This window comes from Lycorma delicatula, chromosome 10, assembly GCF_047948215.1.
Source record: "Lycorma delicatula isolate Av1 chromosome 10, ASM4794821v1, whole genome shotgun sequence".
Lineage (NCBI taxonomy): Eukaryota > Metazoa > Arthropoda > Insecta > Hemiptera > Fulgoridae > Lycorma > Lycorma delicatula.
This window is the reverse complement of record NC_134464.1, coordinates 77069223-77087258: the sequence shown is the minus strand read 5'-3', so window position 1 is coordinate 77087258 and position 18036 is coordinate 77069223. Positions and strand designations below refer to the sequence as shown.

The window sequence follows — 18036 nt, the reverse complement described above, 5'->3', positions numbered from 1 at the left end:
AAACATAATGAGATATGTGTGTATTTGTACGTAAAAAAAAAGTTGTTAAAGCAAACGTCTTCGTATCTTTATACATATTGTTATGAGATAAATATGTGATGTAATTTCATCAATTTTTTTTTTCTTTGTCATTATATGATAAAAGATATAGATATTAGATTTGTTGGAAATTCTAGCTGTTATATTTCCTTTCTCTTTTTACTATATACTAGTAAGAAGGCGGACTATGGCCCGCCGCAAAAATGTAACATGCTTTACGTTTCATTACACATGATTATGTTAAATGTTTTTGCCAATCGTAACTAAATAACGTTCATGAATTTAGCTTATTAACAACAAAAACTTTTACAAGTTTCAAAATCCTGAACATTAATTCTTGAGTTGTCATTTTTTAACACAGCACTAACCCCCCAATGTTTTCCTTTTTTATCACCAAAACACAAATATAATTTTAGAAAAATCGTACGTATAAAGAAATATAAATCGTTCGAACGAATAATTCGTTCGAGAAGTATAAATTGTTCGTGCGGTGCGCGCAGCCTCCCGGTGCATCACGTGATCCGCTCTGCGCCAATAGCAGCTGAAATAAAAATGTGAGTACATACAACAAACAAAAAAACATAGACCATCCTTTTTTATTATGGGAAAGCAAGATCGGTCAAATAAAAACCTAAAAAATTTGTCTTCTTTAAATTTTGTGTCTTAAAAGAGCCTTTAAAAATTTGTTTAACAAAAATAAATAAATTGTAAATAATTTGAGAAAAAGATTATTTTAATAAAAAAAGAAAAAGGTTGTTATTTTAATGCGCCCAAGTTAAAAATCTGGCCGGCCTGGCGCGATGGTATCGTTTCGGCCTTTCATCCGGAGGTCCCGGGTTCGAATTCCGGTCAGGCAGGGCATTTTCACACACCCTACAAATCATTCATCTCATCCTCTGAAGCAATACATAACAGTGGTCCCGGAGGTTAAAAAAAATCCAAATATCTATTTTCGTCAGTATGTATGATGTTCACTACTTGGTCTTATAACGTCTGGACCCCGTTGACCGAGTTTCTTCAAACTTGGTAGACAGGTCCTACGCTCGGTTGATTGTAACATACATTTTTACAATCGGAAAAAGGATTGAGGGTGTATTGGATTTTTTCTGGACACATGAGCATAAAGTTTTCTTACAAAAGTTGACATTTTTTTTATGAAGATCACAAATTACCGTAAATTTTTATTTAATATTCCCAAATATTAATATTTAATATTCCCAAAAACAATTTTATACTTTTTACTTTTTTTTATGCATATCTTGCTTTGGAAAATCAATTAATAGGAGTTTTGTCATCTATATTTTCTACATGGATAAATTTTTTAAACCACTAAAAAATATTTTTTTGTCCGTCTAGCTTCTATGATCTTTGGTAACAAAAAATAATTTTCTTTTTAAAAAAAAATTTAATTCATTGATTTTAAAATGAAAAAAATCTAATCTTTTGATTGCCCTTAATCTTCAGTATTTCTTGAAAAAAAATTACTCACCTCCTTCCTAGAAAATTACAGCATTTTTTGTTATTTCGAATTATGGCTAAATCTTTGTAGTTTTGAATATTTTGAAAGTTTTTTCAAATTTATTATCATCTCTTAAAGAGATTAGGTTTGCGCGAAAACTTCCCCTCGAGTACTGGAGACCAAAAATGAAGGAAAAAATTTCGATACTCGAAACGTTTTTTATTAAATAGTAATAAAATCGCTATAACAACTCTTAATACCTCGTCATTCATTGGAAAGCTCTGAAATTTGTAAATAAAATAGAATTGTTTTTTTTTATTTCTATTTTAATTTACTTAAAATTAATTTTAATGAATTATTTAGTCATTAAAAGAAAATGCTCTTTTTGAAGTTCTAAAAAATTTTTTTTTCAGAAATGAATTTCATAACTTTCTCGGCGTATACCGAGAAAATTAAGCAATTCATTGCTGGCTTTTTTACTGTGCAGAACAAAATTTTCAAACAATATCAACGTCTTTGTAATATTACAATCATGAAAAGTATTTTATTTTTCAAATGGCCAATTTTTTAAAAGGAACACGGACCATCTGTTCCTGTTTATTTTTCAATAAAGAAAGTTATAATTTAACAATGTTAATAATAATAATACCACCATAAGTTAATATATATTTATACATATTTCATTTATGTTTGTAGGTCAATGGCAACAGTCTTGCAGAAAAGGCAGGATTGCAAGTTGGAGACGCTGTAATCCGCGTTAATGGAACAGATGTATTTAATCTACGACATAAAGATGCTCAGGATATTATTGTAAGAGGTGGAAATAATATTGAAGTAACTGTACAAAGGTAAATTTAACTTTTTTTTTTCATTTTTATATGTTGTTTTTTGTTGTTTTTTTAATTTTTTTAAATACATAGTAGAGTTAAACAAAATTGGATTGTGCACGTTATGTTTAAAAATAAAGAGTATTAGTTAAAATAAAAACCAGGATATATAGAAGTGTAAAAAATTAAAATAGAAAATGAATGTATAAAACGCACAGAAATTTTATTTGTCTGTTTGTTGAGTAATAAGGAAAACGTAAATTTTCAACAAAAAAAAATTTCTAATAAAAGAAGTAAAAAAAAATATGAAATTTTGTTTAAACTAGGAAAAAACACGGACTAAGGTGAGCTAAAATACGGTGAAAATCTATATAAATGAAAACGGAAAATAGGAAAAATATGTGTGCTTGTGTAACGGTGGAAGGTTTCATAGAAAAACGGATCGAAAGTTGTTATTATTGGTAAAAAAATGAATAGATTTTTTTTTTTATTATAAAAGCTTTTCACTCTCGTGTTGCCACTTATTACAAAATCGTTTAAAAACCCCATTGTGAAATAATGTGTACTGTTTTTTTTTTTTACAAATATGAGATTTTGATAGAGGTATTATTTTCCATTTGATTTAAATCGTTTTATAGAAATCTGTGAAAGTATTTTTTATAGGTTATTCAAATTTTATTGTAAATGAAAATATTTATTTATATTTTACTAAATTGCTACTGATAAAGAAATGGATTTTTGTCGGCATAAATCGACTACAAAATATAGTTTTTGAATTTTTTAGTGTGCTAAAAATATTTTTTACGCTCGTTTTTTGTTAGTGAACCTTCTAAATTGTGCTGGTTTTCTTTTGAAATATTATCTATAAACGACTTAAGCCGAAACTGTTTTTTATATTTGTACTTAATAAAAATGTTTTTTTTTTTTTAAAGTGATTTGTTGCCTAAAATAGTTAAAATAATTTTTTTGCTGCTTAAAATGGGGCCTATTAAATATTTAAATTATTCCCAGCTATTTGTACGGAATGAAAATTCGTTCTTACATTTCTTGTACGTATTTAATAGTTTTCGTAATTTATATTACGAAAGGTTATCTTTTTATATCCTTTAGTTCGTACAAGGAAGTAATAAAAATTATTTTTTCTTCTTTAAATTTCAACACTAAGTTGAATTAAGAATTAGTAAATTGTGAGTATTTATTTTAAATCGAACACTGAAGGTGTTTGTGAAGTCGAATTTAAAAAAAAATTGAGAAATTACTGTTTTTTTTGTTTTTGCAGTTATATAATTTATTAAACGATTTTATTTTAAAATTAATTAATTTTTCTAGTAATCTAACGAAAATAACCAGAAAGTGTTGAAAATCTCTGTCAAATATTAATTATTATATTACTACTTATTTATGAAAACTTTATAAAATCTTTGAAAACATTTTTATTAAATTCTCTTTTGAAATTTTACAAAATAATCATTATATCTATCATATACTATAATAAAACAGCTTTTTTGTTCTATTTAAACTGGTTTATCATTTATTTTTGATTAATAATATATTTATTTTTTTTTTTTAATTTGCAATATCATTATCATCGTTGTAGGAACAATAAATAAGATACATTTTGTACTAAACGCTACGTTTTGTGTTGGTTAAATGTGGAAAGATATATAACAACGTCACAAGGTATTCCTTAGTATGACATAATTTAGCATTTTAAGTCTTGTGGTTTTGGGCTTCCTGGATTTCGCTAATACTCAAGAACATTGTTATAACAAATGCTTTTGTTCCCACTACTCTTTTCGTTCTCTTTCTCGCTCTGACTTATATTCTGTCTCTTTTTGCTCTCTTACTTGAATATTCTCTATTTTGTCATAACGTTGTCTTAAATTGTAGTGTATATACCGCGTCATCTCCTTTATTCAACTTACGTTTATTATTTATTCTCTTTATGCCAAAACATTTATTTTCTTCTTTCTATTAAGGTTTTTTTTTTTACTTAACTTAAATATATAAGTTGTTGCTCCCTTTTAATTAAGTTTTCCTAAAAACGTTTTATGGACTTTTTACTATTAATAAGCTTAACCATTTTTACTAGTTTTCCTCTTTAAAGACAAAGTAAAGAAAAGGAGCTCATAAAATTTTTTGAATATTATATATTCCCCCCCCCCCCACGTTCGAGTTGTAGGAAATGTATGGGGTATTATATATTTTTTTCGTAATACAACTTTTGAGCACACCCAGTTGTGAACGTAATTAAAATCTTTTTCCTTTTATTTAACATTTTTTAATTTATAAATAACTTTTAAACGTATGATTCTTTCAAAGGCCTTAGATTTGTACGTAAATCTTATATATATATATATATAAATGAATGTTTGTTTGTCATAGTAAATATTGATTTTATTCACAATTCCCTCCGTTGGTTTGTTTAAATTTCCTAGCCCAGCAATATCCTGGAGTTTCATAGTTTCTACTTTTTGGTATTACAGTGGTTACATATTTCAGTTATGTCACCTGTTTGAATATCTTTCAAATTCAGATAGTCAATTTCAGGATGGTAATCAAAAGCTGATTTGAGATCTAACATATTTCTGAAAGGTTGTACTCGATTTTGAGTCTAGCTCATATGTTGTTCCTTCAGTCTTAGGTACGCTCTGTCTGAAGATATCGAAGTGAACGTGCATATTTTCAATCGATACATCCAATATTATCAATATAAAAAATGACATTTAAGTAAAAAAAAATCCTACGTTTATTTATACGTTTTTTACAGACTTTAAAAAAAAATACGGTATTACCTTCGATCGAACGTGAAATTTGGAGATGAAATTGATTTTTCATTACGTTTTGAGGTATTCTATACATTTAGGCCTGTGTATTAAATTTTGTGGCTCGAAAATTTCCAAAACTACTTAATCAATTTCATTGCAACTTAGATATGATGCAGCAGTGTATCTGAAGTTGTGCATGTAAATGTTTAATTAAACTTTATCCAGTCGTTCTTCGGTTATGCTTAATTTAAGGTTGACAACAGAGAACATAACTTCAGTTTGAGGTTATGTTAAATGTGAAGTGGTGTATTTATCATACGCGCTTAATTTAGTGAGTCACAGTGATGAGCGAGTTCAAACTTTATGCTTGTGTTTTCTTTCTACTCCTTAATCAAACCTATGTAATGCGTTGTACACTGAAAATCAGTGCGTTTCTGATTTCGAAATAATGAGGGCGTTGAAAAAAAAAATTCGGTCTTCTTTAGATCTGCCTAGAAGCTTTTTATTATTATATTTTTTTATTTATAATTGTTAGGGATGTAGGATGTAGAGGGTATACTGAAATGAAACGACTAGCACTAGATAGGGAATCTAGGAGAGCTGCATCAAACCAGTCAAATGACTGAAGACAAAAAAAAAAAAAATTATAATTATATAGTAGTGAGACTGGTGAGGTTGAACTGTGGAAACATTCCGGTGGTCATAAGAAAGTTATTGTTTACATTTTGTAATGACTGGATCTGTAGTTTTCACCGGAACAAATAAAAAATACGTGTCTTTGTATAGTATTAAGATATTTTTGATAGGATGATAAAATTTCCCTCTAAGTCAGGAAAGTTATCAGGTATTCTTTCTTTACTGCGTTTTTTATTAATAACAAAAAAATATATATTTCGGTTGAATATGGTCACGTTATGGCATTTAAGGTTAAAAAAATAATCTAGTGAAATAAAGCGTCTGTTACGAAATATTCAGCTGTCTGCTTATTTTAGTATGTTGCAACCATTAATTTATTTATTCATAGTAATGACAGGGTGATACCTACTAACAGTTAATTTTTTTGTGATGAGTGACAGATTTTTTTAGCGCCTGAAAAAATGCTAAGTCTAATCCGGGATTTGAAACCAGAATCTTCTGAATGAAATACAGAGGAATTACCACTTCGCTACGGTGATCGGTTCAATCAATTTAAAAATTAAACTAACCAAACATCTGATCCCGTAGAGGAAGACCTATGGAAGACCTTCCGAGCCCCTATGGGCTTTACCGGAGGTCATCTTCGAAACCTCGGCTTTTGACATATTCCAGTATATGACGTCTCCGTCAGGAAGTCACCGATGCGAATGCCACGAGTGACTTTCCCATCGGTGTACTACTAGTTAATGAACTCAAAACTAAACATGTATTGTCATCTTGAAATTAAAAATAATTCACCGCGCGTAGTTTTTCATTGATCCTTACAAATTTTTAAGTACCGATCAAAAGAGAAACTTTTAAAGATTATTAAACATTTAATTTACTTAAGTGATGATGCACTTAATAGATTAAAAGAAAATACACTGAACAGAAAAGATAGAAAAGATTTTCATTTTACTAATGATATAAATGTTGGCTAGGACGTTTGACAAACCTTAACTTTGCATGTTAAAAATTTATTACCTAAATATATGATATACTGTATGATTTTCCGATCTAAAGATTTTTGTATTTTATGGACATAAAAAAAAGGTTCAACTTTAATGTCCATAAAATAAGATAGTGATGGTCAGTAGTTTTGTAATAGCTCACATTTTCTGTTATTATTCGTTTATCTTTATCTCCGTAGAAAGAAAAAGTTTCTTCACAAAAACATATACGTGAATTCTCACGTATTATGGATTACTTACGTATTACTTATTACTTACGGATTGCTTATGAATTCTTACGTATTATACATTATGGAAATGGAATTTTATAGCGTAAGAACTGTCGTGCCTGACTGGGACTCGAACTTGGGACTCCCGATTGGAAGGCCAAGATGCTACCACTCCGCCACGAATATTGGCAATTCTGTTTGCTTTTTTATTCTTTAAAAATAATAATCTGAAGAATATTAAAAATTAAAGAAAATTTAGTTTTTCTTAATATTAAGGATTTTAATAATCACTGATACAAATACTCACTCGAAATATAACTTAAGGAATTTATAACGAATCGGAATATTTCGGAGTAATAAAACAGCAGGTAAATTTTAGTTGGTAATTTTAATAAAGCCATTCTTAACAGAATTACAAATTTTACTACTCTGGTTTTAGTAATTGGTAACATGTAATGTATTATTTAATAAATGAAATTAATTTGTTTGCTTAACACTATCTATCTCAGTGTTTAATTTAGCTTGCATCACATTTAATTCACTAGAGATTTAGAAGGCATTGTTCATGTATTCTCGAAGAGTAAAGTTATTCACTTTACAGCCAGTACATTCGCTCATTCATAGAGCCTGTATTGCAAAAGGCTAAGCGTAATATTAAACAACCATATATTCGGCTAATTGAAGAAACCATTAATAAATTCAGTGCAATGCCGATTACCCGGTTTACCCCTTGTTAGTTCAAATCCGGATAAATAGACAATTAAAGAAGGTTTATCCTACGTACTTGAAACCATTATTATAATGTCACGCTTAATAAAAAGACAAAACTATAAAAAATTATTCAGAACATACGTAAAGTGTAATAAAAACTAAGTGCAGTTATAATTTACAAAAAAATTAAATGAATAGAAATTTGCTAATAAAAGAATCAGATTTAAAAAATTATCTTAAATGAATTAAAATCTACTACTCTACTGTTTTGTGAAAAATGTCACCTCAAAAAAGAATTTTGCGATAAAAACGTGTTTGAAGAGAAATTGAGATAATCAAAAAATTTCTTTAAAACAATATTTCTTTTTTAAAAATCTTAAATCTCTACTTGCTTTTATGTACATTTTCGTTTATGAGCTGCAAAATCACGTAATCATTTAAACAAGGAATTTGTATACAATCGTATTTTTTATCGTTCCAACCAGTCCTTAGCAATGCATGTTAATAAACATTCATGAGCTTTTTTGTGAGACGGACCTGGATGCATGTCATTACATTACATTTCTTGTTTAATCAATTAGTGAATTTCCGATCAATATTTTTAGAAGTTAACTAGCTGCAGGGCGAGCCTACGGAACGCCTCCACAGCTAGGCCCTCTGAGCAGATGGCGTCTCGGAATGGGATTACTAGGTATCCAAAATTGACTTTTTTGAGTGATAATAATTGATTTAGCGAAAGTTAAATTAGAGATTTAACTATAGAAATTGATACTAACGAATCGGGATATTCCGCTAGTGATCGGTATATTCCGGTGCCTACTTTTTGGTTATAGTTCATTATTTTATGAAGAAAAACAATCACATAAATAAAGAAATATATTAAAAAATGTTTAAAGCATCACTTTAAATTAAACGCACTAAAACGAAAAAAATAATTTTAGGACGGTATCTCAGAATGGATTTGACAACAAGCCTTTGATCTGTGATATGTAAGATTATATGAAAGTCATAGCTTCAAATTAGAAATTTATTTTTTTGCCAATTTCTTCTTATGTGTGTTTGCAAGATACTCTTTAGGCCATTCATCAGACATAAAAAAAAACTGGAAAGAACATCAAATTTTTAATCTGAAGCTTAGACTTTCACATAATCTTACATATCATCATCAGAGCTTGTTGTCAAATCCACTCTGAGATACCGTCCTAAAATTATTTTTTTTACATTTTAGTGCGTTTAATTTAAGAGCGGTGTTTTAAACATTTTTTTACATATTTTACACACATACACACACACACACACACACACACACATATATATATATATATATATATATATATATATATATATATACACGCATACAAATACCGTTTGTTTAGTAGGGTAGGATTTATAAATATTTTAATACATAACTACATTTACGAATGTTTATGGTATACGATTTGCAAAATGTCAAAAATCCCACTAAAACAAACATCGATAAAAATATATATATATTTTTTTAAACAGTTTTATGTAAATAATATTATAGATTTCGTAAATAATGAATTAATGTTTTTTTGGTTTTTTTCTTTAATTACTTGGTGCAGTCCGAACAAAAGGACATCCGGAAATCGGCTTACTTGTGTACTTCAATTGTTTTTTTGTAAACCTGGCATGGGATGTTTGTTATTCCTGGAAAATGATTATTAAGTTTTCAGGAGTGATTTGGTTAGTTTTTCATATTAATGAGATGAGTATATCATTTAGCCAAGAGTAGAAAAACAAAAATAATGCAAAATTAATGTTACATTAAAGGCCAGTAACCTACCAATTCAGTTGGGATGAATCCAGATTTTTGCCACTCCGAGTTTTGAGACCTATTTCAGATTCTCTATAAAATATTAGAGGGATGTCTTTCGGGAAATTTCTGTTGTAACATCGGGGGGTTCTCATCCAGAGGGGGGTCGAAGTTTTGAAAAATTAGCCCATCTGAATAGGTAGATTACTCCAGCGCTCATCCGCTTGGTAATTATAATGTTTAATTCGTGTTGTTTACTTTCATTTATTTAATTCAGTCTGCTACCTTCTATTTGGAATTTATTGTAGATTAAATATATGTATTTTGTAAAACCCGTAATATTCATCTAACTTTACTCCAGTAAAACGTTTTAACTTGTATTTACTATAGTAGAAATGAGTTTATTTTATTTTACTTGGACTAAGGTAATATTTGTTTTAATTTTTTTTCTTTTAACCTGCGGCAGTGTGCTAGATGACGTGTAACCTAGTTTAAACGTGAAGAAAAATCTCAAGGATTTTATTTAAGTATAGTGATTTAAGCTGTCACGAATTAAACGTTGTTTTTGTTTATGTTTCTATATCTGAATTTAAATCTGTAAATATTTGTAATATTTTAATAGAACATTTTATTACAATAAATGATTAGATTCCATATCAGATTTTTTTTTTAATTCCCTTTATAAAATTAAAAATCTGATGTGGACACCTCATGACTTCTTTGTACGCCTATTAAATTACGTATTTACACTTTTTTTAAATGAAAAGTACATAAAATTTTATTTCATTAATAACTGCTAATATTTTTTCATATTCTTTTTTAATCTTATTATTAAATAATTATTTATTGCTAATTTTTTTTTACCATCAGAAGTTAATAATTATTAATAAATCAATATATTTAAAATAAAACAAAAAATGTTTTTAAAAAAAATGAGATGAAGTCAGATTTGAACAGATGTGCCTTCCCCTGGTAAGATCCAATTATATCGTTAATTAAACTTTTATTTGGCTATAACTCTGGAATCAATGAAAATAAGTACCGCTTATGATGTACTGTTGAAAAGCTGTCAATGAGAAGGCCTTATTACTGCGGTTATGAAAAAATCCAAAATCTAAATTTTTTGGTTCTTGGGCTTTTATTTGGACACTTTTTGTCCAGTCGATTGCAGTCAAAATGGGAGGTGCACAACTAGATGTTCCACAGTCCTAAATCCAAAATTTCAACATCCTACGTTCATGACCAAACAGCAACAATAACAATTGAAGAACATAAGAAAGAAGCCCTAATAAGAAAGGGAGTCCGACAAGGATGTTCCCTATCTCCGTTACTTTTTAATCTTTACATGGAACTAGCAGTTAATCATATTAAAGAACAATTTAGATTCGGAGTAACAGTACAAGGTGAAAAGATAAAGATGCTACGATTTGCTGATGATATAGTAATTCTAGCCGAGAGTAAAAAGGATTTAGAAGAAACAATGAACGGCATAGATGAAGTCCTACGCAAGAACTATCTCATGAAAATAAACAAGAAGAAAACAAAAGTAATGAAATGTAGTAGAAATAACAAAGATGGACCGCTGAATGTGAAAATAGGAGGAGAAAAGATTATGGAGGTAGAAGAATTTTGTTATTTGGGAAGTAAAATTACTAAAGATGGACGAAGCAGGAGCGATATAAAATGCCGAATAGCACAAGCTAAACTAGCCTTCAGTAAGAAATATAATTTGTTTACATCAAAAATTAATTTAAATGTCAGGAAAAGATTTTTGAAAGTGTATGTTTGGAGTGTCGCTTTATATGGAAGTGAAACTTGGACGATCGGAGTATCTGAGAAGAAAAGATTAGAAGCTTTTGAAATGTGGTGCTATAGGAGAATGTTAAAAATCAGATGGGTGAATAAAGTGACAAATGAAGAGGTATTGCGGCAAATAGATGAAGAAAGAAGCATTTGGAAAAATATAGTTAAAAGAAGAGACAGACTTATAGGCCACATACTAAGGCATCCTGGAATAGTCGCTTTAATATTAGAAGGACAGGTAGAAGGAAAAAATTGTGTAGGCAGGCCACGTTTGGAGTATGTAAAACAAATTGTTGGGGATGTAGGATGTAGAGGGTATACTGAAATGAAACGACTAGCACTAGATAGGGAATCTTGGAGAGCTGCATCAAACCAGTCAAATGACTGAAGACAAAAAAAAAAAAAAACGTTCATGAATTATGCGAGATACGTACGTACAGACGTCACGCTGAAACTAGTCAAAATGGATTAAGGGATGGTGAAAATGGATATTTCCGTTGAAACCTGAAAACCGAAATTTCTCTTGATCAAAATACTTTCTTTACTTCCTACAAGGAAGTAAAAAGGATCGTTTTAATCGGGTCAAATGAAATCGTGAAATATACCGGAAAAACTTATTATTTGGATTTTTTATATTCCTCTCATTTTCTTTAAAGTGGGTATGTAATGAAAATCTAACATAACACTTTTTCTTAGTTTTTCAAATCCGAATAACTGGATTTTTAATTAATATTATTTAAAAAAAGGTTGTTGTTTTTATATTTACGGTTAAAGTTCAAAATTAAGTTTTTATAGATAAACTTATTAGTTTCAGTCGCAATATTATATATAAAAAAAATTCACTTATTTTTTTTTTTCAATGAAATTTTAGAAAATGATTATGATCAATTAAAAATTAAACAAATTTGAAGATAATAGAATAAGTCCATAAATATAATATTAATATGAAATAAAAATAATAATTAGAAATTTATACCGAAGTAAATAAAAAAAGAAATTTGGCAGAGATGTTTGCGAACTATCCATGCTAGTATATATATATATATAATCCGATCAACCCAAGTACAGAATTAATAAAATAAAATAGGATGACTCCTACCTTATTCCATAATCCAAGCAAAAGCGCTTTCGCGAGTACCTCGCATCATCAGTTACTCTATATAATTTTTCAAATCGTTGGTTCCAAATAACACATTAAAATTAAATTAAAAACCTATACTTTAAATGAGATTAAAAATTATTAAAATATCCCTTTCAATTAAATCAAAACAGAAATAAAACTAAACTTTTTTTAATTAAAAATTTTCAAATTTTAAATTAAAATTAAAATTTCATATATATATAAAATATGAATTATTGGATAATTCATAATATTCCAACTCTGGTCAGTCATATAACTTTGGCTAGGTAGTCTACGTGGATTTCTATTTTGTTTTTATTATCGATTTTAATTTTAACTTTTAATTTAATTTTATTAATGACTTGATTTTTTAATTTAAACATTTTTAGATTTATTTCTGCATTGATTTAATTGAAAGAAATTTTTAACAATTTTAAATCTCATGTGTAGCATAGGATTTTTAATTTTAATGTGTAATTTAAAAAACATTTTGAAAAACAATATAAAAAATTATATAGAGCAACTGATGATGCGAGGTACTCGCGAAAGCGCTCTTGCTTGGATTATGGAATAAGGTAGGTGTCATCCTATTTTATTTTATTAATTCTGTACTTGGGTTTAAGGGATTAATATAATTTCTATATAAAATACAAATTATATAATATTTAATATAATTAAATTGTATAAATAAAGTTTAATAATACTTATATATTTTACTTTATTTTATTTTTTTAATACTTGTTTATTTTAATTATATAATATTTATACCTCCGAGCCAGAGGTATAATTTTTATTTGTATTCTATTTTAGGTCTTACCAAACGAAGATAATACATTTTTTTAACACGTTAAAAGATTAGCATAAATCCAATTTTGTATTATTATAATACATTTAAAAAATAAAAGAATAGAGTAAGTTAATAATAAATCTTAAATTTATACATTTACATTCAAATTAAAACATATTTTCATTCTGACGTGGTCACATTTAAAAAGAGAAAGTTTCAAAGCTGTTGTGTTCAATAATTTTGAAATTTAAAAATGAAATTAGATTTTCTTTTCATTGTAAAAGAGAACGAGAATCCAGTCCTTTTTTTATTTCTATAGTACGAGTATTAAAGAATCGACTGTTTAACTAAAATCCTTTTTATGCATTTTATGATCATTAATGTCACTGACTCTTTAAGAATATAAAAAAGAAAAAGAAAGGAAAATTTTGTCATTCAGAAATATTGCCGCCTCTTTACTCTTGATAAAACTGAAGAATTCTGAGCCGCTTATAATAAAATATTTGAATAGCCGATACCTAAAATTATACTTTCACCTTTCCTTGACATTAAACGTGAAATTTGTTGTCGAGTTTGTTGACATTTTAATAGAACAATAATATTATTCTATTTTTCTATAAATATTATTTATAGAAAAATTAACAAAGAGATACTGACTTTTTGATATCTAAAAATAAAAATAAATACCGTTATATTTCGATTACGTAATCTTAAACCTTTATTACTTTGTCATGGAATTATATTAACGTAATTTAGTACGTTAATATTACTGTATATTGTCTTCTTCTTCAGAGTATCATATTTCAGCTACATTTTTTTTGGAGTTTATTTTTTATAACATCTTTAATAACAGCCACAAATTAAAAATAGAAATTATAAAAAAATCAACAAAATTTTTAAATTCTTAAGTTGTTTCCCACTCGATACACCTTTTACAAAAAAAAAGTTCTCGGAACGGAACGCAAGGATAACAAGAGATTTTTTGTATCTCCGTACTAATCGCAGAACCTGGAAAAATGTCCCTTACTGTTGTGTCTTTCATTTATCGGGCGGTCAAAAACCTGATAACAAATATTTTGGCCAACCGCAGGACTTTCCCTTTATAGCAATGCTGCTGATAAAGCAGCATACTTTCCTTATAGCTAGAAAATTAAAAAAGTATCATCTTTAGATTTGATGAAGAGAAGTGCTTAAACACAAAAAAGAGACATTAATTATTTTGTTTATAATTTTCTGGGTTGTCCTGTATGAAATTTCTTCACGACAACATCAGCAGAAGCTTTTTACTTTCTTGGCGGCATACCTATAAAACTATGCTGCAAGAAAGAAAATTTGATAATCAGTCAAAAGTTATGGTATTGATTTTTTTCATTTCTCGATGTTTCATGACTCAGGAACCCAAAAAAAGGTAGTAATGTTCGTTCGTGTGTTAGTGTGTTTGAAGCTTAATAACTTTTGACAGGTTAAATTTTCCGATTTTTATGAAATTTAGCACAAAGACTCGTGTATATGAAATAATTTGTTAGAAAAAATTTGGAGTAAGGATTGATTATTCAGATAATAAACTTCCCACCACCAAAAAATAAATTTTAATTAACTTTTTATTAGTTATACATTTTTTTGGAGTTGTTTTTAATTTATTCCATTTATCTTAAAAAAACGTGTTTTTGCAGGTGAAGTAGAAAAAAATAGAATATACCGATTTTTTTTTTAAATTTTTAAAACTTAGTTTTATCATGTAAACATATAGTAATAATTTTACAATGAAACTTCATAATATATCACTCTTCACTCTAATAAAGAAATCTTAAGTAACTTTTTCATGTATAATTATTTTTTCACTATATAAGGATGAATAACCAATCCTAGGAAGATATATAATTTGTTGTCAGCTTTTTTTTGCTTTTTTTAAAAATAAGCTGGTTTTTCGACTTTTTATTTTTATTTTGAACGGTGTTTTTATTTTTATTTTTTTCATTCAGGTGGTATTTTTTTTTATAGATTGGCCGATATTTAATTAAAACTAAATAACATTATACATTGTTAAAAAAAAAAAAAAAAAAACAACACTTTAAAGTAATAATTAAAAGTATTCAATTTTATTATTTTAAGACGGTGTTAAAATAAATAATTTAAGTTTAAAATTAAAAGAAAAATACTCGTACAATATCTTCTTTTTTTTTTACTTTTTAGTGTGTTTTTAAACATGTTTTCTACGTCTTTATTTTATCATCTTTTATATTAAAAAACTTTTCACTCTGCTCAGAATGACCCGGAGAATTGTAATCAAGCGTCATCAGACCCAAATTTGAGTCCCCTTTGAGAAATTCACATTTATTCCTTAATTTAAGAACTTTCCGATCCTCACAGGAAATTGACTTTGAAGGTCCGTCGATGCTTGATGACATATCTGCAAGCCAATCCGAGTACAATAAAGGAAAAATCAGCCCGATTCGTCCAGTAGAAGTTCTAGATTGACTGGAAATAAATTTTCAGCCCTCATTTTATTTGTGGTTTTTTGGCTTTAACTTTTTTTAATTTTATCTTTTATAGCTCGGAAAGTCACGCAATACTTTGCCAGATTTTTTAAACCTTTATTTCTCTTCATTCATATCTTAATGAAAAGTTATATTATTCCATAACCAGATTATATTTCGTTAATCGACTGGACATAACTCTTTTGTCACTTTTTTTTTAATATATCTCAATCCTGATATAGTACCGTTAATTAAATACCACTGATGAAAAATTAACCGTTATTATTAATTTAAAATATTTATATTTTAATGTGAAAGACATAGTTGATGTATTTGAAAAAAAAGTATTTCTCAGATTTTAAATTGTAAAAACAATAACAAGCGGAGATTTATAATATTAAAAATAATTAACCGAGCTGTAAAATTACAGCCGACAACAATAGTAATATAATTAATAATAATAATAATAATAATAATAATAATAATAATAATAATAATAATAGTAAGTAAATTGTAATAGATTTAGAAATTAATGCAGAATTTATGTTCGTTTGTGATAAAGATTAAAAATTAAGATAAAGAACTGATTAGTTCATTGTATAAAGCTTTATTCTACTACTACACACGTAGCCTAGTGATTGTTCTCGCCTTAAATGGAATAATGATGTACTCCTGTTGTATAAACTGTACTCTTAGTTATTACATGAACTCTGTTCATCATTAAACGTTTATGGTAACAGTCTAGATGAATAAATATTAATTATTTATAACATTTATGATATGATATTCTATTAAAAGGAAAATATTTTGATTGAAATTCTTAAGTTATTTTTATTATTACTTTTTATAACAATTGATTTTTATCTGAAAGATATAAAAAAAAATTTGTACGTAAAATACATTGCTAATTAACAGTTAAAATAATACAGAATGATCCACGTAGAATGTAAAAAACTTTCAAGATATGTTTTCCTAATGGAAATAAAGAAGTTAATATAAACATAGGTTCGGAAACGTCTCAGTAGCGAGTATCAGCTGAACCCATCGGGTTGGTCTAGTGGTGAAGGCGTCTTCCCAAATCAGCTGATTTGGAAGCCGAGAGTTCAAATCAGTAATTTTTACACGGATTTGAATACTAGATCGTGGATGCAGGTGTTCTTTGGTGGTTGGGTTTCAATTAACTACACATCTCAGGAATGGTCGAACTGAGACTGTACAAGAGTACAGTTCATTTACACTCATACATATCATCCTCATTCATCCTCTGAAGTATTATCTGAACGGTAATTACCGGAGGCTAAACAGGACAAAAAAAGCGAGTATCAGCTGATTTCTGCGCCTTCTGTAAAATTAACCTGACTGTAATTTTTGAGATCCAAATTAAATTGGGTAAATGTAGTAGTTTCATGTAATATATAACCTGAAAAAATGAAAAATAAAAATAAATGTATTTTTAGTAGTTTTCGAGAAAATTGGGGTAAAATACAAAAGATTGAGGTTGACAAACCTCAGTCTTTTATTTTATTTTATTAAATGAGTTATAAACACACATTAAACATGTAAACAAAACTTGTAAAGATTTTAGTTACAAGTAAAATGGTATGAATAAAGTCCACATAAATAATACAAACTTAAGAATTTGGTAGTTTATTAAAATCAAAACTTATTAAATATGGCAGATTTTAACTAATCATTAAATGAAACAAAATTCTCAATATTACAAAACAAAAAATTTAAATATTTTAGAAAAGTAATCGAAATTTAAAGAAAATTGAAAATCAAATTAAAAAACACTAACTTTATCATAATTTGTTTGAAATACGAGGATTTTTTTTTTCAAGGTCCGATCGGTCACGAAATTAAAACCTCAGTGAAAATAAATTTTTTTTAATTTGTAACAAGTACTTACATAGTTACGCTATTTCTCTACATAGTCGCCACTCCGATTTAGACATTTGTCGTAGCTTGGTACCAACTTTCCGTTGTATGACGATGGTCATACAACGGAGCCGCCTCTGTTTTCAGCCATGTTTCTACACACGCACACAGTTTGCGGTACTGAAGTCTCTCACTCACAATGGTGTAGATAGCTGACCTTAAAATTTCAGGAAACGAATCACTCAATACAGAAATTGTGAACCGACGATTTTCTCGAATCGCCTCAACCACTCGCTCAACGAGATCATCGGTTGACACTCGCTTCCTTCCCGGACCGTCTGTATCATGAACATCTGCGCGTCCTGCTTTTAAGTTTCTGCACCATTGTCGCATTTTGCTGTCACTCATTGAATTTTCACCGTACACATTACTTATTCGTCGATGAATTTCAGCCACATTATACCCCTCAGCATGAAGAAATCGAATTACCGCACGCACTTCACACTTGGCGGGAGATGCTATTGTTGTAGACATG

The 18036-nt window shown here is 28.1% G+C and overlaps 1 protein-coding gene across 9 annotated transcripts in view; it reads left to right on the top strand.

Annotated features, from left to right (window-relative positions):
- The window catches only part of Zasp52 (Z band alternatively spliced PDZ-motif protein 52), a 427403-nt gene that overhangs the window by 227605 nt on the left and 181762 nt on the right, over window positions 1–18036 (top strand). For all 9 annotated transcript variants that reach the window (XM_075377465.1, XM_075377463.1, XM_075377464.1 and 6 more), the window contains exon 2: window positions 2195–2346. In XM_075377465.1, coding sequence (XP_075233580.1) covers window positions 2195–2346 — 152 coding nt within the window. The remainder of the gene's footprint in view (window positions 1–2194; window positions 2347–18036) is intronic.